The following is a 26,617-nucleotide window of genomic DNA, read 5'->3' as shown; positions in this document are numbered from 1 at the left end:
CCAGATAAAAAAGGCAAATTCAAAAGGTCTTACTGTTAGAAACAATTTAAAAAAAACACCCTTAGAGATGCTTCTTTCTCTTTTAGATGATGAGGGCAGAGGGAATAAAACCAGGAAGCTCTGTTGTTGGTGTTAACCGGCCACAATATACCCAGGGGTTTAAAACAGACGAGGCCAGACTAAACCCTTCTTGGGCAAGAGGTTTGGTGTTTGCAAAGTGTTTGACTCAATAGAGAATAATAATCACTGTAAATAAAAAAGGTACATCCTGCCAAGAATCTGAGTAAACCAAGTACATCTGACTGTCTCATTCAAATCTGAGTATTCAAACAGCTGTCAAACTGTGTGAACAAAACTACTAAAAAGTGAATACTCTATTAGTTTTAGAACTAGTAAGTATTCTAACTGTTAACAGCAGCACCAGCGTGTGCACTGTCTGTTCAGCACGTTACAAAAAATCAGTATGATGGTTGTGTGCTTGATCAGTCGTCTCCATCAAATTGGAAAAAGTCATGACATCTGAGGCAAAAAAGGTTAACTATTATATTTCAAACAGGGTCAAATTGACCTCAAGGATAACAGGAGGAATAAGAGGAAGATGAGAGACACCAGTAACAGAAAGAATCGGAGGGCTGCTATCAAATCAACCTGGGCTTCAGTAACACCTCAGCAGAGCTAGAGCTGATCACTGATATCACACACCAGAGAGATGCAGGTGTTCATGCTGAATGGGCCCTAATGAAGTACTGAGTGCATATAAATCAACATACTTTATAGAGGGCTTTTTTTTTTGGAACATGTTGAAATATAAGATCATTGGTTCTTGCTGGAAGCAGAATTTCTGAATTTATCCTCACACTGTTTGAAAAAACAACTGAGGGCTCATTTACAGGATTGAGTGCTTATGCTGCCCCACACTAAAAAAAAGAAAAAAATTAGTCGGACCAACTTAATTGAATTGCTTTAATTAGTAATGCCTAAATGAATTAAGTTATTTGAAATGAAGTTAATTAGTTCAATTAACACAACTGATTTAGTCAAATGAACTTAATAATTTGATTGATCTCAAATCAACATTTTCCATCAGTCCAAATAAAAGTTTTCACTTGTGTCAACTTAACTTAAAACAACCTTTAGAAATCATTGGTTACATGGGCTGGGCCACATGGTGCACAGACCCCAGGTCTGCGGCAGTCCAAACAGCCAGTCCATGCCCAACGAGCATAAACAGCCAGTCCGCACCCATGGAGCACAGACAGCTGGACCACGTTAATCAAGCACAGACAGTCTGTCCATGCCAGTCGAGCACAGACAGCTTGTCTGCGCCCGTCAAGTACCACCTCACTGCACAGTAGGGTCTCATATGCACTGACTCACAACAAAAATGACTTAATTAGTTTGTACCAATTATACAAACAAAAGTTTACAAAGTAATGTCCAGATGCTCCCCTGGCGACAGCAAATAGATTGTTCCCCTGCTCATCAGGAACTTGCAGCCTTCAAGATGATGCCCACATTATTCAGGTTAGTTTCAATTTATGATAAAACACAACAAGGCCACTCTGCTGCGTTCCTTGAAGTTGCCCCTCTTGTATTTTTATCATCACGGATGGCAGATGGGGCCTCTGAAAATCTTGGCTGGCTTGACTGAAAGGTGGGCAACCTGTAGCTGTCTGCAAAGAGGCTAAAAGGCTCACCTCTCTACGAACAAAACTAAGTCGAGTTCAATATTTCTAACATGGCCTCCTCTGAGGATAGGCTTCAAAACTCTATACCAGAAGGAGATTGGTGACATCATTTAATGTCCGAGCAGAGATTTGTTGTTTGGTATAAGATTAAAAAATCAACCCCTTTCACTAACTGTCCAAAGTATTTGTGATCTCGCTGAAAATTACACCCATAACCCTCACTAACTGCTCTATCCTATGAATTCTTCAAAAACCAAAAATACAGATAGAGATATTTTTTTCAACAGCATGTGTACTATTCAGTGAAATTGATGTGAATTTACATCATCCTATCAGTTTTCACCTCCTCTCCTCAACCGTTGATCTCACCCTCTTTCCTCCAGCTGAATATGTCACCTCTTCAGCCTACTGTTTTTGAGCCACCTCCTCTTCTTCTTCTGAACACAGATTACTTCTAACAAGGTCATGATCCTCTTCACCTTTGCGTAATTTTACCCGTCCTCCCACAGCAGTCCCCTCTGACCTTCCATTCTCCACCGGAGGAAAGACTTCAACCTGATTACCCATCATCTCTTCTCCCTTCAGTCCGCCCTGTCAGAGCAATCATTCCTCCTCTCTTCACCAAGGCGCCTCAGCGAGTCGCATCACCACGCAGGGGATCATATACCATAAAAGAGATTCAGAGACACTTTAAAGATGCATTCGTAGGGGGAATTAGCATTTGCATGTATCTTGTAGTGGACACTCGTGAGCACATAGCTTCTATCCAACGATGATATCTGTCATGTGAAGTGGGCAGATCAATCACATACAGGGAATCTTGTCAGCCGTCTAATCCTCTGGAGTCACCTTAGATATGAAAAGAGAAGCAATAAAAACAGACGACTGAGGCTGAAAAGACAGAAAAGAGGCGAGTGGGATGGAGGAGGAAGATTATGGTGCAACATGAGAGAGTCCTGGAAATAAGAAAATGGAATGAGATAGAGAAAAGGCCAAAGGGAGCTTTTTTTAGGATGGGATATTTTTGAGGCACCCAGCACAAAGCACAACCACATGCTGCAAAATCAAAGGCAGGAAAAAAAACACAAGACAGACCAGTAACAGGAGCAAGAGGAGGAGGAGGCAAAGCTGGAAACCAAAGCAAAGAGGTGGGACAAGGTGACTTTTAAACACATTTTAGAGAGATTAAAGAGCGGATGGAGGAATGAGAGCAGAAACTACAGCCAAAAAAAAACAAAAAAAGTATGAGGACAGAATGGAAGGGGTGTCAGAGGAGATGGCACACAGGGTCTGTGTGCTTAATAAGTAAAAGCTTTTCAATAAAGCTTAAACACACACTGTGTGTTCCAATTAGAGGGAGTGAAACTGACAATCAGGGGGTGAGAGGAGAAAGTGGAGTTCACAGAGGGACATTCAGGCCTCTGTGAGGATCCTCATGAAAAATAGATCACGAGGTTATAAATATGGATACTGCTGAATGAATGGGTCATGCTCCGTGCAGCGCTCTCACTTAGATGGACCTGCTGTCTGAATTAACCATAATTCTAAAACACAGCAGAGCTGAGTCAGATCAGACGCAGCATTATGTGAGATACTTCCACCCACACTTCCACCAGAGCAGGTCAGCTACATTATAATGATGTGTTTCTCAAGCTGTACATTTAAATATGTAAAAGAGAAGAGTGATGGGTTATAAACTGCAGTTTTATTCTGACATGAACTGGAAACAGAGTTTGAAAGAGGGAATTAACTTTTATGTAAAACTCTGTCAGGCACATTTGTTTTGTTTACCTTCTCAATAAGGAGATAGCACATTGTGTATAATATATCTTACGAGCAAACTTAACTTTCATCGTGCCTCAGAGAAAAGGAACAGGAAGCACCTAGCAACACCTCTTTTGTGAAAGGGGCTGTGAAGACTCTCCCTTAGTGTTGATTGCAGTGACACCTGTAGTGTCACAACACAACAAACACATCTGGTGAATTTAGGCTGTACCTGTGGGTACGCTGTAAACCCCAAAGTTCAAATTACTCATTGGATTAAGCTGTGAAACTTAAAATTTGTTTGTAAGTTCAGTTCACTCAAATGTAGATTTACAATATTTGACAGCTGCTGATCTTGTGAAGTTTTTTCAGAAACAGTAAAATATGTCAGGAAGTGAGCCAAGAAAAGATTTGAGTCTCAAAAGAAAAAAAAATAGTCACTCAGCTTCACACAGATTCTCTACTGCCCAGACTCTGGCTGCACAGTGGCGGCGCCTCTGATAGAGGTATTCTGATCACTCTCCTGTTCATCTTTCTTCTGCTCTTCTGTCCTTTTTCTGTCTGACAGTTAGACTCCAGTGTCCACCATCACTACAAAATTAATCACAGAAATCATTTTCAGCAGAGAAAAACACAGATCTCTCTTTTCACTGCTAAACTTTGCCAGCCAGAGTGATGTTGTCATGGGGACCTGGATGTGCCACAAATCAATCTGGTTCTGCTCAACCATTCAGAAAAAACAATAAATAAATCACTGTTTTGAAATTTCATTTATTGGGTAATGCTGATAATGTTATTTTGAGTTGTGGATTGCAATCAAGCATATCTAGAAGAGAGATCTTTTTTCAAGATCCCTTGGAAAATCCTCACAATCCCAAGTCTATATCACAGGGATCAGACTACAGAGAAGCAGAAGGCACTCTCTCTATGAGAAGCAGATTTTGTCCTCCTTCTGTAGGTGATTTTAAACCATATGTTTTATATTTATGATGATGGTGTCGATGAGTAAATGCCTGGATAATCTCTCCTTAATGTTTTCCTCTCTTCATGTCGTAATGCCAGAATGAACGGACTTGCCTGCTGTACAGTCACCAACATTTTGAGACTTAATATTTTATTGAAGGTTTTCACTAATCTTAATTGCAGTCCGAGCAGCATCAAAGGTTTTAAAGTCTTACATGTTGCATTGTGAAGTCTGCAGAAGCGCTCCATTGGAGCAATTGATTTAACAGCAGCTGTAAAAAGACTTCTTTTAAAGAAGGTCCCTCACATGAATCTTCTTCATTTATTTCCTCCTGACTTCTTCTCTAAATATCATTTTTACCTCTGCTTTCCTTTCTAAAGCAGCAGATCAAGGTTCAGGTTTCATCTACTCAAGTCACAGAAATCTCTCTGAGATTAAAGCTGAAAGCCTTCTCATCAGGGCAGGTGTGAAGAGTCGAGCGACTTTTATTGAAACAATAATTTACAAAACATAGCCACATCTTTAGTTGTTACATAAAGAAGACAAGGTCTGGTATTTCTCAGCCGAGCGATCTGTCAGCAGGATGTGTCATATATTTTAGAGAGTGAAGCCTTGGCAGTATTCTTGTTCACATCATAATACAGAGAAAGAAACATCTGAGGGAAAGGTCAACCTTCAAGAGGAGGCAGCTGGAATATCTCAGATACAACAATCATTTGTCAGCAGCCCCACTTCACAAACTGCTCTTAAAGTAAACAAGCAGCTAATATGAATGTGTGCCTTAAGGACGTGTAGAGCTGAACCCATTCCCTGCTGATGTGTCCTTGAGCAGATTGATACTACAGCCTAGTGTTATTAAAAAAAAAAATGGGGTATGGATTATTCATATGAGTCACACTCAAAAGGCACGTTGAAATGTGTTATCTTGAAATCCCACCTCATTTCTCATCTCGTTTGGATGCCTCTACCAGTATCTACAAGCATCACCGAGCACTCCAACAGAAATGAGCAATATGTCAAAGAGAAGGCTTATGCTATTGTCATTTTTTTTCTCAACAAACTCCAATTGGAAGACCAGTGTCAGTGAAAAACACGTCCTGCATTGGTTTCTGTTTGTAGGACAAACAGGACAGCCTGGCCTCAGCTAAACATTTATCGTAGGAGCAAAGAAAAGCGTATCAAGCTGCATAAAGAGGACGGATGAGTCAGTCAGCCCGATCATACATCCAACTCCTCCTGCATTTTTCACTTCTCCTGGATGAAACACTGCAGAGCCATCCACAAAGATATGTAGTAGGCAGGGGAAAAAAAGCGTGGAACAGGCATGAGCCTGTCTTGCTTTTTTTTGTGTGTAACAGTTCTTGGGAACATTTTTTAAAGTGGGTGATAAAAGTTATGATTTCACCTCATCCTGTTAACAATATGGGAATTGAAGTTTCTGCCTAAACTGGTGAATAACCTGCTAAAGATATTTCTGCTAGTGCCATGGAAAACTGACAAACATTAGTGACCTTCTTTCTGTTTTTCTGTTTTTTTTTTTTGTTTTGTTTTGTTTTGTTTTTGTGATCAACTTTTATTTTTAATTTTACATAGGATGCTTGCACATATGAACTGAGAATTTCAGGATGTTTTCCAAGTGATTTAAGCTAAAGGTTGGAAAAGTGAAGGACTCAAAGACAATATTACGTTTAATGTAAAGCATCTCACATGCTCTTCCCTGGTGCCATGAAAATTTCATGTGGACTAAAGATTTCATGATAAAGTAGTAAAAGAAGTCTGGCACAAACAGTCCATTTATATTGTGTTTAATAATGCACAATAAACCCCCAAAGCTTAAATTACCAAACTGAATTAAGCTATGAAACTTAAAATTTGTTAGTAAGTTCAGTTTACTCAAATGTCTGAGTTTTCAGTGTTGAAATTGATGATTCTGAGTAGATTTAACTTTTGTTACTGTTCAAGTAAGCACAACTGAAAATCATACGTTTCTGTGACTGTGTTTTGTAACCGTGAGTGAGGAGGGGATGCAGTCGATATGAGACCCTGCTGTACTTCTAGATGTGCAGCAGTGGCACAGGTTGTCTGTGCTCCACATAACGCAGACCATTTGTCTGTGAGCCATGACCAGCTGTCCACACTCTACGTTGCGTGGACTGGCTGTCTGTGTCAAAGATATACAAATGTATCTCTTTACATTTTCAAAATTAGCCTAGATAGCATGACAGTCTGGTCAAACATTTCCTTTATTATATTAACCATAAGGCACACACTGCAAAAGTCAGTGGGTACAAGACCCCGTGCCATGGAGCACAGACCAGTCAGTGCTGTGGGGCTCAGACAACCTGTGCCCCCTAAAGAACAATATTTCAACGTTCTGCACGGTCTCATATCTACTGCCTTCCCTCCTCACTCACGGTTACTGAAGTTATGAAATTAGAGCTGATTTTTGTTGTGACAGTGTTTGTAACCATGAGTGAGGAGGGAACACTGCGGATATGAGACCCAGCTGTTCTTCAGATGTTATTTAATTTAGTTGTTCAGATCTGCTTCAATTTTGTATTATTACAATCATCTAATTCATTAGGGAAATTTATTGATATCACATCTTTCAGTTCTGAGTAAGGTCAACTTATCATGTTTTACAGTGATATGCAACATTTTTTGAACATTTCTTAATATTTTAATTTGTAACAAAAAAGCATCAGGTTTATTTGACTAAAGACTAAAAGTGCTTTTCAACTACAGTAATAATGGTCTAAATTTAGTTCAAGGTTAATAAATTTAACCATAATACAGCCCTGCCTGGACGGGGGGTGCTTTCCTCATCTCCAGGACCAATGGGGAACACAGCCTGCAGGCTGAATGTTTCTGATTGTTGGAGCCACAGTGTTTTTATTCCCTCTCCTTCCACCCACAATAAGATGACTGACTTGGTTTAGTACCTCCTAAACAATGGTCTTCTTTGAGCCTGATAGTGTGAATGTGTCTCTGTCAGCTCCTGGTGTTCCAGTTTAAAGAGTGACCCTGTAAACTGGAGACCTTCAGCTCAACATAACAATGGAGATCCAGTTCACAACAGCTGATCGAACACAGAGGAAGTCCTCAGAGATGAATCCCAGTTTAGTTTGATAAATGTATTATAAACACATCATAATCTCCTCATCAGATCAGTATTTAATGATGATCTAAAGATGTTTAAGAAGGATGCATCCTATTGAGAGTCAACTTTCTACCAGCTCATTTTGGGTCTTCAGCCCCTTGTGGAAATGCAGATAAATTATAGGCCAAAGGAACTATGTAGTTCAATTTTGTCAATCAATGGATAGATTTTCAAATGCCTAAATAAAAACAGAACTGTTAAACTGAGCTGAACATATTTGTTTTTTAGTTGGTTTGCATTTTTATTAAAAGTCTGTTTACAGATGCTGTTGTAATTTCTAACTGAGACACGACACTGATTGTACGCTGACATTAAACCACCCCACAGATGACAGGAGTTACTAAGGGATCTACTGTGTTGGTCATCTCTTGTTTTTCCCTGGAGCACAGATTGATTTAAGCTGCTCTTAAAAAGGACTGGTTCATATCGGGCTCAGGACAATCAATCATGTATGACGGGTCTGTTGGTTAGAGAAGTCTGATAAGATTTGGATCTTCTGAGTGTGTGTTTTGATCTATGAATGGTGAGACCTCAATTCCCCTGTGGTTGCTTTTTTTTTTTTTCTTTGGACTGGAGATTTTCTCTCCAAATCCAATAACTGCTCCTATGTGCATTAATCAGCCACAACCCACACTGCTCCTCTTCCTGCTTTGTTTTTTTCTCCCCCTCCCTTCCCGCTGTCGCTGCTGCGGCACAATTTAGTCCACTTAGCCTGCAAAACTGACAGCTTGCTCACTGGATACGTCCCTGTGCCTGTTTTTTCAGTGCGTGTTTGTTTCTGTCTCCTTATATACCCTCTGAGGCTTGATGGGCCTAACTGTTAAACCATTTACAAGAAGACCAATTACCTCAAGTCCTCCCCGCTCCAAAGACGTTTTCATTGTGATTATGTTATGCTGCTTGGTTTTAGATTGCAGGATGTAAAAATGAAGGAAGTTAGTTAGGCTGTTTAATTGCCTCCCATCTAATCGACCTATGGCTAAGCCACGCCCCCTCCACTCGCTCAGACAAACAGTGAACATTCAGTGACAGGCGCCATGTCACAGGAGGAGACATTTCACAGGATGCTGTTAATGATTTCTGGAAACAGAAAGATCACAGATCACCTAGAAGTCACCAAAAGTCTCTAAAGTCCACATTGGAGGGAAATATGAATCATGTTATTGTTGAGAAGGTTGATAAAAAGCTTCAGTTACAGACTAAATTTACAGCTCTCAGAGCAATCCTAGTAAACAGCATCTGGTTAGCATTAGCATCTCAGACAACAAGACAGTGGATCAGCATTGGTCAGGACAAAAATATAACTTTTTTACCATCTTTACCAAGAGTGTGTCTCTGTTAGTTTGGAGCTACAGTATTTACACTGAATCATTCAGCACAATGTTTGACAACCTTTGTCATCTCAGCTATTACTGATAAGCTAACGTTAGCTTAACTAGAGTCCTTTGGACAACAGCTAACAATGATGTACGATCACCAAAGAACAAAAACTAGAACAAAACAGACCAATGAACTCCCAACAAAAACACAGAGACATAATGAACAACGCAGCTAGGAGCTAACGTTAGGCTAATTTTAGCTAACATTAGAGAAAATCCCAAAGTGTTCGTCAGACTGCAGTGGCTGTTTTACTGTTTAAGATAACTTTATATTTCTATACAGCAGAGGGACAATATGTTGCCTTAAATTCGATGTCAGCTTACCTATGTTCCCCACTCCAACACACCTGATTCAAATGATCAGCTCGTCATCAAGCTCTGCTGGAGCCTGATAACGAGCCATTCATTTGAATCAGGTGTGCTGGAGTGGGGTAACATCTAAAACATGCAGGGCAGGGGGTCCCCAAGACCAGGGTTGAGAATCACTGCTCTACTGCACAACTTTATCCAAAGACGACACTTCCCTCTGTTGACACCTGGTGTAGGAAAGGGTGAAAAATACACCCCGTCACCCAGCCGCTCAGGGTATCTTGTGCATGTGACAGATGAACACCGTTTGACCATTTTTTAACTTAAAATCTCTGGAAAAACTTCATTGAACAGAATGAAAGCTGACTTTCTGCAGAGCATTTCAGTGGATGTTCAGGTAGAGAATGTCTAAGTGCATGGAAATGGCTTCGAAATATGTAGGTTTGAGGGCTGCACTTAGGTATTGGTCAGTTAATACTTGTCCAAAGCTAAAGCTTAGTACAAAAAAACGGCTTGGGTCTAAAACACTGATTTCTCCATCGGCACACACTGTACGATGAGTGAATGTTTTTCTAACTTATCTGTTTAAAAGTAATTAAGATCATTCGATTTTCCAATCAGAGACACAGCACAGGTCATGTGAAAAGCTGTTCCAAGAGAAATTCACAGCCGGGGTCATCACAAATGTGGCAGTGTCAGTGGATTGGCTTCATTTCATGGTTTCAGGAACAGACAGGTGACGTCCCCAAGGCTACGTCCTTGTTTTATACAGTCTATGGCAGAAACTCAACGACTATTGAAGCTGACGCAGAAATCACTAAAGAAATGGTTAACACACAGAGCATTCAGATGCTACTGTAATGGTTACTAAATAAGTCAGTAAGAGCTGCTGGCCTGTGGTCATTATCACAGAATCAAATGTGGTTCTCAAAAAAGAGTTTGGACCCCCCTGGTGTAGACAAACAAGAAATTTTTGCAGTTTGTCTAGTAACACTCTGTCTGTGTCACATTTTACGCTCATTATTGTGCTTAAATAGTCTGTTTTTACAAGTTTTCTCTGCTTTGACACTCCTAGCAAACTGATCTGCAGCTCCCTTGGAGATCAGCAAACAGCTGGTTGAGGTAATTGCTGCCTTTTAAAATTCAAATTACAGTGTTCTCATCAGCCCCCACAAACTTGAGCTGAGAAGTGAACTCCTCAGAGCTGAAATGTTTATCTGTAAACATGCGTTTGGATTTGTAAATGGAGGTTCTGCACCATAACTCTGAGACCTAACATAGATTTGACTCCTTTTTCTTACACATCATTGGTCGTGTATGAATTGAGAGTGTGTGAATATTAATCATACATGTAATCTCACACAATCTACCAAGTTTTCCTCCTGTTTGTTAAAGAGGTATGCTGGCTGTTCATTCTGTATGAAGTGATTTGTTTGGGTAAAGAATTCATCCCTTTACTTACTGCCGAGCGGCAGCATGCCTGAGGAGACGTCTTGTTGTTTTATCCGGCAAATTATGAATGAGCAGATTCTCTGTCCCTCAGCTCATTAGTGCATTATGAAACCCCAAAGCTTTCAGTGCAGCTTTCACATCCATTCCCCCAGACAAGACAGCCCGTTAATAACTGCAGCAGTGAGTTGTTTGATTATTTTAATACACATTACATGGAGCAGCCACAATCCAGGCACGGTCTGGATTTATTAGCTCTTGCTGCAGATTGCTCGGAGGTTTAACTTGTGAAGCTTCTGCTTTTACCACATTTGATGCTAAAACTCTTAATTTCTGTGAAGGCATTTTTGAAATATTGTTAGCATTTCACTGCAGAACAAAATAATCTTAGATTAACCTTCTTACATGATCACATGGTTGCATTCATCACTCCAATCTAGGCTTCAGTAACTACAGTAATTACATTTCACCAGAAGGCACTGTGGGGACTTTACCTTTGGTGTTGATTGCAGTGACATCTGTGGCCACAAGCTGTGTTTTCCCTGGATAAAAACTGTTTCCCATGAGCACCATCACCCACTGTCATAAGGACGTGACTTTCAGAGAGAGATCTTTTTTAACTCTACTTTTCTTTGTTCAGCTTTTCCCAGGATGCAAAGTGTTGATGTAATGTATTTATTTCTTGCTATTTAGCACTGTTGTTTGAAAGGTGACAAAAATTAAAGTTTGTAAACTCAGCTTGTGGCATCCTTTAGTGTCCGGATAGTGAGTGGACCGAGGAAGGTCTCTATAGTGGAACTGCAAATCAGCCTCTAGAGGGCTCTCTGCTGCTTCTCTCCTTTGAGCTTCATTCAGTGGCCAGTTTATGTAACTGCACGTCACTTTTCTCTGACTCCTAGATGACCGCCACACAGCCACACTTGTGGACCCCTGCTGGCTTATCCTGTTAATTTTTGTATTTCAAAACCTGAGTGGTAAAATATCAAAATAGAAATAAAAAATATCAAAATAGAAATAAAAAATAAAATAAAATAAGTAATTATTACTATGATTAATAATGACTACATGTCTGTAACTTGTGATGAAAAAAATTAAGTATTCAAAAAACAATGAAAACATTTTCTTCATGACCTGAGAAAAATAAAAACTCTTAACAAGGCAGTGAGGACTTTCTGAGTGATCTTGAAATAGTTTCACTGTTATGCATATGCCTGATCGTAATCCACAACTAAAAATCAGTGCCACAATAGGTTATTCCTAAATGCTATTTTTCTGCCACCTAATTAGGTTGAGCATGACCAGATTGATTTACAGCTCTTCTAAGTCTCTATGACAACACCACGGCGGCTGACGAAGTTTAGAAGTCAGAACAAAGATCTGTTGAAACAGATTTCTGTGATTAATTTTGTAGTGATGGTGGACACTGGAGCCTAACTGAAAGATAAACAGGAGAGAGTGATAGAGCTCGAGTCAAAACACAGGAGCTAAACTGTTTGTGCTAATGTTGACTCCAACCCACAGTCAGCAGTTATTCTGCAGTGGTCTGTTCAAACTTGAGAGTCTATCAATAAAATGAAGAGTGAGGTTACGTTAGCTCTGATTGGTGAGATTAGAGTTGGTAGATGAGCACTCGCATTACACTTTACAGACACGTCTCAGAGCACTGGGCTGTGAGGAACACTAGAATTAGCTGGCTACTAAACTACAGAACAAACTGACAGAGATTGCTTGTTGTCGTGTATCAAACAAAGAACAAAGAAAAGTAGAGTTAAAAAGAAGACACCTTGTTAAGAGTCACGTCTTCATGACAGTGTGCATGAGTGTGTTACATCTCATAACATACATGGTCTGCTTCTTAAGCTGAAGAAGACATTGGGCCTTATTTACTAATAAGTGCATAGAATTTTCTTACCCTGCCCACAAGTTCTGTGTTTACGCAAAAATCACTGACGGGTTCATGACACATGCCCATCGGTCAGTTTTCTTCTCTCCACCATGCGCATGTTGGTGAATCAAACATTCTAAACTGACAGGCATGTGCCCGCAACCTGCAATCAGCAGAAACCACATCCCAATTCATCCACATAAGGACGTCTGTTCCGTGCCTCAGGCAGAGGCGCCACAGACCCCAATATTTGCATCGCCAGTGTCAGTGTCAGCCACAGCCCACTCCCCCATCCCCTCATCGGGAGTATACAAGGTGATCACTGATCAGCTGATGCTCCTGGGTGCTCTGTGGGAGATCACAAAGTAAAAACAGCTGCTGAATATTTTGCTGAACAATAAATAATTTTTAGTGAAGAGTGAAGCCGTGTGTGCGTCATTTGCTCAGAAAATGTTTACAGTCATGAGGAGAAGCCGTTATTTCATGTCTTCACTCAGTTTACATTTAGAAACCTGCTTCATAACTAACCTCTATTAGAGATGCTGCATTTGTCATAACCAATGATTTAATTAACATCAAAACTGTGGCAGTTAAAATATGCATTTTGATATTTTGAATTGTACAACTAAGTATTCAATTTAAGATTCAAGATTATTTATATTGCAAGGGTGAATATGCATCAATTTCATGTTTATTTAGTACATTTGGTCAATTCACTGTTTTTAATATTGAATTCTGTTAAAGACTCTTTTTCTATTACTTAAAGTAGTTTAAAGATGTCATGCATTTAGTTAAAAATGAATGTGTTCACATGTTCTGAGAGGGTGGGTCATTATTTGTGCGTACTCCTTGGTCTGAGGAAGTTCTTCATTTGTTCACAGAGTAAGAACAAATTCAAGTAAGAAAATATTGATGAATCACAGATTTTTGTATCAAACGTACGTTGGCATGATTTAGGAACAAATTTGTGTTTACGCACTGTTTGTGAATGAGGCCCATTAAGAGCAATCTTAGACTGAAGCTGGCTAACACTTCTTGATAAGCTTCAAGTAAAGCTAAAACTTTACATGTCATCAGCTGGTGAAGCTCTTCAGTAATCATGAATAGTCCTTTAAATGTTCTGTACCATTTGAGATCATAACTACGTTTGATCTGTCTTGTGATGTTTCATATTTATAACCACTAACTCTACCTGAACCACTGACCATCACTGTCAGCAGCTGGAGTGTTCGGCTGCTGACTCAAAGAATCTTTTCCTTCTCTCCTGTAGTCCGCTTCCTTCAGACGTACAGGACTCATCCATCGCTCTCTGCAGCCAAAGAGATGATATGCAAATTCCCCCAGAGTTAATGAAGCCGCTCTTTCTGTCCTTTGTTTCATTAAATGAGGCATTTCCTGAGCCAAGAACAAGAAGGGAAGTCAGGAGTGAGGAAAATGGGGAGCAGGGGAGGAGATCGAGAAGAGAGGAAAGAATAATAAAGGAACAAGGAGAATGAGGGGGGGTGCAGAGGAGAGTGAAGAGAGACGAGAAATGGTGTGAATGGTTTGCTAAAGAAAAGGCAGAGGGCTGGGCTGTAATAAGAGCAAGAAGTGGGGCAGAGAGAAGAAAGTGGACTAAGTCATGAGGATGAAGAGAGGAGAGGAGAGCTGGATGATGAGGGCGGGAGAATAAGAAGGTGCAAGGAGGAGACCTGAATGTTGGTGACTGGTATTTCCCAGTTCCCATGGTAACGCTCCACTGATCAACCCCCCCATCACACACACACACTCACACAACCACAACATATACATACACATCTCTCTGCCATCCCTATTTGCATACCCAGTGGGATAACATTTTTCACAACAGCATGCGAAATACACACACATTTATGCACACACACACTCGCTGTACTGTATGTGTCCTTCATAAATAGTGATGATGAGTGAAAGGTCTGTACAGTCAGAGCAGAGTTTCACCCTGAGGCTGGCTGACAGATGCAGGAGGGAGGAGAGGGGACATTAGACGTGCCTTCACTTCTTTCTTTTTCGCCAGAAAACATCCTCACCAGGACTGTGTCGCGTCTTTGCTGCATCCCCTGTTCTACCACAGGAAACAGGAACATTGTTTGGGAGTAAATGGGTTCAAAGCAACAACAAAAGCAAACCAACATTCAGACATAAAACATTCATCTGAAATCAAGAGAAATGTGAACACAGAATCTTTGTTTGATCAAACTTCTGAACAGACCTTCTGTTTGATTAGCGAGATGTTTGTGGAGCTGTTTCTAAATATAGCAGCCAATCAGTGAGCCTCCGTGGAAGTCATGGAGGGAGCCTTGGTGGTGGGAGCTGTGGGAAGGTGTTGGTGGGGGTAGAGCTGGAAGGGCTGGTTGACTCATCTGATGGCAGTAAGTTTGAATGAGAGATCTAAATGACCCACATGTTAGAAAAGCATAAAGCTTGGTCTCTCTATGAAGATAACACTAAATATGAGCTAAGCTGTTATTGTGAATGTGACTACAATGTAGTTATTGAAGTAAGGACTGAACATATCATATATCATATCATCTTGATTTTTTTAAGCACACTAGGGGGATGACATTTGGAAAGCAAAAATTTAAAAAAGAGTACCCAGATGTCCATATATACCATGTCACCCTTGGGGATACTACTGGCTCTGGAGAGACCATAGATGGACTCAGTTGGTCAAATAAGGTGTCAATCAAAAAGACTTTAGTGTTGACACAGTGGTGTAGAATCTACACAACTCTGTGTTATGATTGAAATCAAATTGGCCCGCAGGCAGGTCACCGCCAGTTAAAGGGTTAACTCAGTGGTGCAGTGCTCAGTAGACTGATTGTTGAGACGATTGGATGGTTAAGACATTTCACAAGTTCTTCCACCAAATGTTGGCTCCATCCTTCTATCAATCATCATTATTACCTTTTGGGGTCATGAGTCACTGGAGCCTACCCCAGCTGAACCAGGGTACATCTGGACCATTGACTGTATACAGAGTGGACAGTTCGGCTCCCCCATTTACCATCGTACGGTTTGGAAGCCAAAATTCCCCCGTCACAGGCGCATCCAGTGTAGCAGTTGTACAGCCAGAATCTGAGCAATAGACTGTAAGGTATTCTGGGAGAATCTGAGTGGTGCCAGGTGACAAAAATGTTTATTATTTTTTTTCTTTTGAGAGTCTAATCACTTCCTGACTCTACCTCCTGACATATTTTACAATCCCTGAAAAAAAATACATAAGAACGGCAGCTGTCAATCATCGTTAATCGTTACGTAAAACCTCGTTTTTAACGTATACCTAATGAAAACGAAACTTTTCAGAAAAAAGAGACTGGAATACAGGACAGCCAAATGGTATCTTCAAATCACCACAACAATCGGACATGAGAAACATTTCTACGAGGTGTATTAATTTTTTAAAGTTTGACCACAGCCTATATGGAATGACTGGAGAGCTGGATTTTTTAACCTGTACTGCAGCCAGCCACCAGGGGGAGCAGTTTTTGTGGAGACCTCACTTTGAGCCGAGCAAGCGTCCATTTTTTTTTACAGTCTATGATCAACACACACTGTGAGTGTGAGTGAATTATTTTTGTAACTCTGCGATTTCGTAGATATTTAGACTGTTTGATTGTCCAATCAGGGATACAGCTCAGGCCATATGTCTGGCAGGCACCTTGTAGCTGTTAGAAAGGAAACTCACAGCCGGCATCATATTCAATGTTGCTGCGTCTGCAGATTGGCTTCATTCAATGGTTTTAGGAACAAACGGGTGATGTCGTGGAGGCTACATCGATGTTTTATACAGCCTTTGGTTTCGACAGTAGTCTTACACTTCTTCATGACACTTTTTTCCAAATAGAAAGAAAGTTATCTTCATGAAGGTCAATGTTGGCATGGCAGAGTTATGTCTTGTTCTTTTCTATCACTGTCACACTTGAATGACAATTCTTTCGACCAATCAATGGACTGCAGTGTTTCTAGCTCCACCTCTTGGGGTTGGATCAGTATGTCTGGTACATCAACAGAAGGGTACCAGGAAGTGGGATGGCACGGATCAGTAATTTTGGGACCTGTCCTGGTTTTAGTCAAAGGAAATGCCACAAAATGCGTGCTGTACTGAGACAAATCAAAGTAATTTCTACAATTAGATCAGTTATATTTTTGAATCCAGATTGTAGCCTCAAGTTATCAGTCGCCCTTAGTGTCTTTGACCATGAAATATTCATAACGTGGATCTGTTGTTTTTTTAATGCCTCTTACAGAGATCCAAGTATTTCTTTGTATTTTCTCATCGAGTTGCATGAGGCACTGGTCAATAGTCCATGTATCAGCCACAGGAGATCCAGGTCAGCCCTGTGTTAAAAGCAGCCAGAGCACGAGCCCTGAAGCCAGAGTCCATTACTACCAGAAACTTGAGAGGAATCTAGTGGAACAATCGTTAATGCGGGTGTTAGTACACATCTAAAGCTTTACTTTGGTGTGAGAAAACCTTTTGTTGTTGGTTAATCTTTGTTTGGTTGTATGTTGTTGTTGTTGTTTTTTTGCTCTGATGGCGGACACAACATGCACATTTGGTACAGCGATCTATTTTAAGATTATTCAAAGCAACAGATGCCATCAGCCCACGTAGTTGGTGCACTCACAAGAACCTCGCACAACCCTCCAGGAAAAAAAGAGAGCTCCTTCTCCTCCTCCTCCTTCTCCTCCTTCTCCTCCTCCTCAGAGTATGATGGCCACAGCCTTGACGCTGGATGTCTATGCAGGTTTTCACGGTGACGTTGGAGAGCTCGAGCTGCTGATTCATCGCCTCTGCAGGGCCACAGTGTCACAGACCAGCAGATGTGAATTAATGGAGAGCTAGTGATTAGATTAACAAAGCCTGCTGGGAAATGTAGTGGTACTAATTGAGTTGTAAGATGTTTGTGTGTATCTGTGTGTGTTGACGTGTCAAGGTGTCATAAAACTGTCAGCCTCAAACACTAATCTGAGAGGTTCTCTCACACACACTCTCACACACTCACACACTGCCTTAATAAATCACACAAACACACATTAAACATGCTTCCTGGCTGACAAACAGCTAGGTGTTGTTTATTACAGCTTGATGTTGCAATAAAAGCCTTGAACTCATAAAGCGATTGAGTGGAGGGCGGAGGGTTAACAGCGATGTCAAGAGACAAACAGCGGAGACATTAACAGGGAAGTGGAGGCAGATGTGATGAATTTATAAAGGTTGCTCCTGTAAAAGCAGCAGTGCATAAAGGCTAAATGAAGAGATTGTTTTCATTACTTTCATTCTGCCTTTTGTTTGTGGTATAAATAAAATTAACTACAACACTCTTCAGACTGCACTGGAGATCCTCTGAGGGATGAAAGTGACTTTAAGGGCTGTGGGAATAGTGAAGATGGAGACCCTGACCACTTTAATGACTCTCAGACACAGAGATATGGGCAGTGATGAGCTTAGTGGGTGTGGGGATCGAGTGATTAAGATGAGATACCTTCATCAAACCCTGACCCAGGACAAGAAGATACAGTTTGCTCAAGGAAAACAAAAAAAACGGTCTGGCTGGTCCTGTGATTTGCGTATCAAAGGAGGGGAAGTAGGGATGGACAATGATTTTCAAATATTTGAATAGTCATTAATCATGTGATCATGTCGCTTTGTCCTGTTGGCACAGTTTTATGCAGGATGCTGGAGCAGTTACATGTCAATTTCAGAAAAAGACAGGTCAAGCCGGAGAGAAAGTTGTGCGCAGAAACCATCTAATACGCCCAATGACTTTCAAAATAAAACAAACCATGTCCAAACTAGATCATATTTGACTTGACTATAACAACAAACTGACATCAAGAACAGAGCCAGACCAGGAGTGAACACGTTGGAGGATTTACAGCCAAAACAAGAGGGAGGAGAGGCTCAAATATGGATTGGGAAGTGCGGGAACTCCTTTGAAAAAAATAAACAAAAAATGAGGTGCAGTGCAAACTCTGCAAGGTTAGTCTAACATATCACAAGTCATCAATAACTCTGCACAGGCATGCAGCGGTAAGTTCAGCGCTGTCCACAGATCAACAGTCAGTGTTTGGCTTTGTCACCCAAAGAAGTAAGTTTGATGATCAACGTGCAGAGCAGCCGTCTACATCTTTGTCAAAGTGTGATGTTGGCAGGTACGTGTATGTGGGCGGTGGCGGTGGCGGTGGCGGTGGCGGTGGCGGTGGCGGTGGCAGTGGCGGTGGCGGTGGATTGCGGCTACAATCTTCAAATGGGAGCAAATATCCAATAGCTCTTTTGCTTCAGATGCTTAACCTTAATCAAAGTATATACAATTTTTCTCCTCTAACTATGAAAAAATGTTTGACTCAGAGTCCGGATAATACAGTAATATCACAGATATCTAAGAGCAGTATTAAAAAGAAACACAGAATTGTTATCAGTGTGATCCACTTGGTCTGTAAAACATTACCCATTAAAGGAGAATGAGTCTGGATCCTGATGGGGTTCACAAACCTGACAGGAAGTCAGTGACAGCTTTACAGAAAAATATGGAGGGGTGCTGCAGAGCAACCAATAGAGTGCGACGTGTTTTTTTAAAGCCTCCTGCAGAATCTGCTTAAAATTTTTATTCAAAGGCATTATTTCTATATTAAAACATTTCTTTTGCACACTTTTTGGACGCCTGTTTTGGCTGTTTGATTTACATTGCAACGACCCTGCCTTCCACTTCTTCATCGCGAAGGCATCACCCCAAGCTATCAACGCCAAGACCTCGAAGCTTGAGCTGCTAGCATCTTTGCTCCAAGATATCCCTGATAACTTCAAAACCAAACTCCAAGCGTTGTACAGAACCTATCCACAATCCTAGCTGACCTACGATTGGTGAAACATCAGCCTGTTAGTGATAAAGCTGCTTCACAAGCTGAGTTTATGTCATTGAAATCTACAGTAAGTGAAATGAAGAAGTGGCTATCTCCATGCAGGTACGATGTTGTTGAGCTGAAGCTACAACTCGAGTGGTTGACTGCCGTTATTTGTGTAGGCAAAGGAGCAAATATTTCTTTTGTGCAAGTGGACAACTATGTGTGTGTGTGTGTGTGTGTGTGTGTGTGTGTGTGTGTGTGTGTGTGTGTGTGTTTGTGTGTGTGTGTGTGTGTGTGTGTGTGTGTGTGTGTGTGTGTGTGTGTGTGTGTGTGTGTGTGTGTGTGTGTGTATCAATGTGTGTGAAGTCTCACTGAGGCTCTGCTTGAGTTATCTAGGTCAGAGGGGATACATTTTTAATTGAACTGTAGTGTGCTACAGTAACTCTGGCTCATAAAACACTGAAGATCGCTGCAGTTGCTCCTTGTGCTTCCTTTCTTTTCTAAATGTGATCAGCATGAACAACTCACAGAAACCATTAGGCTTATTATGTTTGTTTCATTAAAGCTTATTCTATAACACAACACTTGAAACATACACACACGAACACACTTTTCAAACACTGTGTTTCAGAGAGATGCTGTCAGCTGGATGAGGGAAGAACACAGAAACCACCTGGGAATAAGGAAACTGAGTTGTATCAATTAAAAAAACTGCAAACATCCTTCAAAACATCATCAAAAAGAGCTATTTTTATGTTTTTAGTGTACAGAGATGGTAGTTGAGAAGTTAAGCTACTTCCCAGTTTTGCATGTGTTTTTATCCTCTATGGCCAGAATTCTCTCGTCAAATATCACAGCACTCGTATTAATTAGTTATTGAGAAATTTCAGTTTGATCCAAAGAAAGTGAGCTCCAGATAAACACTGTTACTCTGAGGAGCAAGAAGGGAAAACTGCAGTGCAGCTTAAAGAAGAGATCAAATAATTCCTCTTTTTTTTTCTGACGAGACAGACATGGAGAAAAACATCAGTGCTGTCTGATATGATGGCTGACAAAGACACTCTGAAAAACATTTATTTTTTTAAGTTTTCCAGAAAAGTGGTCTTTAAAATGATTTGAGAGGAAGTAAACCTGAGTCTATCAAAGCTTTTGGAGTTTAAACAAAAGTGACTGTGTGTTTATATGTGCTTCCTTTAATACCAAGCGTACATTACCACTTAAAACGTGTGGACACAAACCGATCCCCTCTCTGTCTTTGCAGTCTTTGCTGCTGATTCGTCAGGAGATGGTGGTTTCCCAGAAGAAGCTCGGCGACTTTTGTGAGGCTTTGAAGCAGTACCTGAAGAACGTCTCCACTCAAAGAGACTGCTTTCAGTAAGTCTCCTCTCTGCTCAGCGTTTTCTCTACCTCTGTGCTGCGGCTGCGGCTGCTGCTGCTGCTGTTTCTGAGTGCAGCACCACAATGATGCTTAATATTTAATGCTTTTTCATTCTAGGTGTCAGGTCCTCAGTGTTATCTCACTTTATAGGTTGTACCTCAGACATTATCTCTTTAAGTCTGGCTTTTCTCTCAGTGAGCGTTTTATCATTACTCCTCTACATGAACTGAGCTGCTGAAACTCCCGGCTGCTTTGATTGGTGGGTTACTGATACCAAACCAAAGACCTAATGCAGAGAAAAGAGTTCTTTTAGTAATGTCAGACACTATATATATGCTACATACATCACCAACCTCCTGGGTGCTCAAAGCTGGAGCACAGAGTCATGCTCTGCGTATGCCATAGGAAAAACTCAAGAGGTCTGCTGCATTTCTCTGGTTTTATAGTTTCTAACATCAGATTCTGCAGACTGTTATATCAGACCAAGAGCCTGGAAGAGGCAGAGGAACACAGGTACAGGTTTATGACTTCACAGAGCGGTGAAAACTTAGTGTTCTCGCAAATATTATACAACAGAAATAGAATAGAATGTACTTCATGAATCCCCAAAGGGAAAGTCAGAGTCACAGCAGCAAAACAAGCAAGTACATAGTGCAAACAAATTCAGTTTGTGCTTTTCTTTTTTCTTCATTTTACTAGTTTGAAGCTAGTATGTAGCCTCAATCATACGCATGTGCAATGCGAGGCGGAAGAGTACACTTTTTGGGAGGCGTCTGTGTTACATGACAAGCAGAGAAGACAGAGCTACAGGGTGTACATGTGGCGTTGTGTTGTTCTGCTGTCTGGGAGCTCTTTAGATTCAGTCCGAGCTCTGATGAGGGCCGTAAGAAAGTGGAGGATAAAACCACGACTGAGTGTTTTCCACTTAGAGACTTTGTTGCTACATTTAATGACTTTTCAGACCCTCTTTTTGGATTACCCCCTTTTCAAAGACGACAATTCTTCTGACTTTTCTGGAGTTTGGAGAATCTGAGGTTAAAGTGTGTTTTGATCTCCTCAATGGTCAGCGTGTGTGAGACCCTCCTCTATCCAAAACACAAACGGACAGTCCTCCTCACTCACAGTCTCCTACTGCTGCTCCAGAGCAGACAACTGCATTCACAAGAAGTGTGTGTGTCTCATTATTCACTTCTGCCGGTCCCCAGCCCAGATAAAGAAGGAGGGTTAATATTTAGACATAAAAAAAACAAGAATGGACAGAAGAAAGTTCATTTGTAGCTATAAACATATTTATGATGTTGTGTTTTACCTGCTTTCTGTCTCTCCCACCATATTTCTCTCTCCTATATATCATCTGTGTCATTTAGCGACTTTTAGTGACTTTTGGGACAGCCAATAGTGACTTTCCTTACTGAGGAGTTGGCAATGTTGAAACTAGCAATGTTTCACTCAGCTTTAATGATGTTTGAAATAGGAAATAGCCTCATTCTTTCAGATTTTTCATGACTATACATGACATAACTGATTAAAAATAATCTGTTAATAGTGGATTATTAGGGTATATGGTCATCTAGGGTGTTTAAAACAACAATACCATTGTACACCAAAATGAACTGAAAACTGTGGCCACAAAGCTGTGATAAGAAGCGAACCATGGTTTTTGTGAACCGTTCCATCCCTAATATAAACAGAAGAATATAATAAGACTAGTAAGTCAACTAGAAGAAAAATGTCTACCAGAGACGACAGCTTGGCCAAATTCTGCACATATCCACCGTCTCCACGGGGTCCACTCATGGAAGGTGAAATGCTTCAATGAGGTGTTTGTGTCCTGTGGCGGTGTCAGCCTCCTTAGCCAAGCCTCTGTGAAGAGCATGATGCTACTCTGCCCTCTGGTATTCACTCTGATGCTAGGTTGGCACCACTAGCTCACCAATCTTACTGGAGATAGATCTTACATTCCCCATAACGATTGACAGTGTAATCTCTTTTTTGCCTACACCACAGCACCAGTATGTCATCCTTGCTTCCTTTTTCCTCAGCTCATAGAGAACATTGGTCCTAGCACTGGTTAGCGTCATCATGCTACAGGCTGCTAACAGCTTAAAAGTTATGTTTAATCAATGCAAACTTGGTTACATGTACATATTTTTGTTATCTTGGAAAAAATTTGTGCACCATAAGTTTTACTTTGCTAACTGGTGCCGCATTTTTGTCCCCAAAAACTCTGGTAGAAAATTAAGCATTTGAATCCAAAGTCACTAAATGGTTACCATGTATCTACATGCTGTTTTGTGGAAGATCAATATCTAATCAATCTGTCTTTATCTTTTTTATTATCATTATTATTTATACAGTGCCAAATCACAGACATTTACTTAACAGACTTTCTGAAAACATTAACAGGACTAGAACTGCTCATGTTTTATAACTCCAACCAGATGTTAAAGTGAGACATTGTACGTGTTAATGCAAAACATGCAGCCATTTTAAAATTAATGGTAGTAACTCCTCTAAAAACAAATTGGGGACAGCATCAACTAAAAGATGGAAAAGTAAATGGTGCTGAAACAGCTGGAGGAGCATTTTCCAACTAATTAGTTTAATTGTCAACAGGTCAGTGAGATGACTTGTTATAAAACACTATCTTTTAGAGGCTGAGTCTGTCTGAAGTAAAGATGGGAGAGGTTCACCAGTCTGTGAGAAACAATTGCAAAGAATTGTGGGACAATTCCCGAAAACTGTTACTAAGTGGAAAATTAGGAAGACTTTGTACATCCTAGATTCTACAGTTCATCGTATCATCAAAAGAATCTAACAAGAAACTTGTGTGCCCAAGGAAAAAGGATGAAAGTCTAGACAAGATACCTGTGATCTTCAGGCAGCAAACATTACAAACATTAAAACAACAACACAACAACAATAAAACAGACATGACTCTGTAGTGGAAATCATTGCATTGGCTCAGGAACACTTTAACAAATCCCAGAAGTCTAAGCCAAAAGGTAAGGTAAGTTGTGGTTCAGACCTGATCCAGCTCCAACTATAAGAAAGTCTGAAGTCTACTCTTGAAGTACAGAGCGTCTCCTGGACCCTGGCTGCTAGATGAATCCAAAGGAGAGGAGCCTGATCACTGGAGGCTCCACCACCCAGACTACTTTTAGAAACTGTAGGGACTGTGAGCAGGCTGCATGCTGGGAGCTCAGTGATCCAGGGGGGCAATATGGCACAATGAGCACTTAAAGATAAAATAGTTCAACAGTTCTGATCTTGATTTCATGTGGAGCCGAGGACTATTTTTTTACATTGAGGAAAAGGAAAAAAAGATGTTTTTACATTTGTTGGTCTTGAAGAAATGGAACTCCCAGAGGGCTCTTACACCCACACTGGTTTTGGACCTGGTTCTGGATCTGGCTCCATTCTGCATTCTCAGAACCATGGTGCTTTCTAGCGAAAAAGCTCATGGTCTTCCAGGAGGCCGCTACCTCAACTTCCTGGTTTACCAACTTTTCAGGTTCCAAACCACTTTTTTTTCAAGAACTGGAGTCGGCACATAGCCATGCCGGTGCAAGCCCTCCCAGATTCCTAATAGTGTTATCTTGTTGGAAAAGGAGGTGTTTGGGTCTCTGAGGAGCTATGTCACTGAAAAGAAGGTGTGAGCCATCGTAACACACAATGCATCCAGTCAAATTAAACAATTACAGAAATCCCTTAAAATGACCAGTGAAGCAGACTGTGAGGAATCTTTACGCAAGAATTTTTTTTTTTTTAAGTGAAACAAAATATCAATGATTAATAACTAAACATAGAGATTGCCATAGAAATGTAAAAGGAAAAGAAAAAGAATAAATCCATATTTCTCTCCTCCACATTACAAATTACTTCCGGCCCTCCAGACAGGAAAGTGCAAACAGATCTTTTATTAATCTGTCTTTGTGCAATGTCATTCTTTAATCCCCTGGAAGACGGTGTTGGAGCAAATATTGTTTTTGTTTTTAAAGTTGGATAGCTGTGCTTTCGTCTTTTAAGTCTTCAGCGCACTCTTATGAAAAGTTGGTCACATGGTTTTCCAGCAAATGATCTTCTGAGAGAGAGGCTACGTTAAGAGAGTTAAAACTGAACATCTGACCTTTAAGAGACTCTGATTTAAAAACTATTTACTGCCGCTAAATTTCAGGAACAGGCTCCTGGATGACTTTCAGCTGATTTCAGCATTGTTGTTGACAACCTTTGGCCTCTGTTATAAAGCAGCACTGCTGTTTGTCAAATTGTGAGATTGCATTACATTGCCAAGTGTCTGTGATCTAAAATGAATCAGTCTGAAGGAGGAAGCCTGTGCTACCAACCTAAAAGGGTACTTTCCATGACAAGAGTTTTGGCATTTGTGTTATGTTTTTTCCTTTTAATCCTGTCAAGAGGGGGGCTCCAAAAGTTAATCCAAAGGAATAACCACTTTGATGACAAGCAGTCAACTATAGAGACGGTGAAAAAATTAAGAAGGCCAAAACAAGAAGGTGCCTTTAACACAGGAGAAAAGGAAACCACTGCTGTGGAGTAAAGACTGAAAACCAAAGTATCAGAGAGACCTGGAAAATCTCCTCAACAAAAAGACAACAGCTACTTGAGTCGCCATACAAGAAAAGAAAATAAGTATAAAGACCTGCCCACCTTTAGGGGCTGTGAGAACTTTCAAATTGATACTAAAAATGTCTGACTTCTAGATATATGCCTGAGCAGCTGCCTAAGGAAGCTAAACAGAAGAGTGAAGGCTAAAACAAAAGCACAAGGCTAAAACACGGGCTAAGCTGTATTCATTCCATCTAAAATGTTCAAACTTGAGAGTTTATCAATAAAATGAAGAGTGAGGTTACGTTAGCTCTGCTTGGTAGATGACTGGCAGGACATAACCAGGATTCACTAAGGGTTAGGGTTACGCATTACAGACATGTCTCAGAGAACTGGGCTGACAGTAAGTAAAGTATAGCTGGCTACTAAACTACGGTACAAAGTGACAAAGTTTGCTTGTTGTCACATTTCAAACAACAGGGCCACATAACTATTAACTAATACCTTACCTTATAGCATTGTATCTGATAAAAAGTAAAAAAAACAACAAAAAAAGCAACATTAAAAAGAAGATCTGATCTCCATTCATTTTCAAAACACACACACGCCTTGTTTAGAGTCATGTCATCACAACAGGGTGCGTGAAACTCAGAGCCAAAAGGTGTCTCTGCAATCCACTTCAAATTTCTTATGGAAACAAAAGGTTCTTTTGGTGTTAAATCATTATCTGATCTCTTTTTGCCTCAACATGTTTGGATGACTATCTTCCGAAAGAGAAGAGAGTTTAGGTGTTGCTGTGACTTGCCTGACAGTCAATTTATAGATTCTCAAGCATCCTCCCCTAAGCAGCAGGACAACCACGCCCCCTGTTGTAACTACACCTAGCTAGAGGAACTATCTGATTGTGTTATTATGGATCAAAGCCATAGAATGTATTCAGAATGGATAGCGTGGCTTTAACATTTACTATCGGTTTTGAAGCCAAATACCCCCATCGAAGATGTCGCCATTGGCAACAATTGTGTGTCTTTGTATTAGTGGCTATGAGAGAATCTGAGTGGAGCCAGGTGACAAAAATGTAATTACTTTTTTTCATTTGAGAGTCTAGTCTCCATTGGTAGTCTCTCCCAACATATTTTACAATCCACAAAATAATCTACACAAGAACGGCATCTGTCAATCATCATTAAACATGACGTAAAGCCTCG

The 26,617-nt window shown here is 40.6% G+C and overlaps 1 protein-coding gene across 1 annotated transcript in view; it reads left to right on the top strand.

Moving 5' to 3' along the window:
* The window catches only part of necab2 (N-terminal EF-hand calcium binding protein 2), a 206,806-nt gene that overhangs the window by 159,861 nt on the left and 20,328 nt on the right, over positions 1–26,617 (top strand). The window contains exon 10 of the mRNA XM_074677014.1: positions 20,727–20,839. Within this exon, the coding sequence (XP_074533115.1) occupies positions 20,727–20,839 (113 nt within the window). The remainder of the gene's footprint in view (positions 1–20,726; positions 20,840–26,617) is intronic.

This window comes from Halichoeres trimaculatus, unplaced genomic scaffold (genome assembly GCF_033239565.1).
Source record: "Halichoeres trimaculatus isolate MK-OKI-2021-1 unplaced genomic scaffold, fHalTri1.1 fHalTri1_scaffold_10, whole genome shotgun sequence".
NCBI lineage: Eukaryota > Metazoa > Chordata > Actinopteri > Labriformes > Labridae > Halichoeres > Halichoeres trimaculatus.
This window is presented reverse-complemented; position numbering and strand designations above follow the sequence as displayed.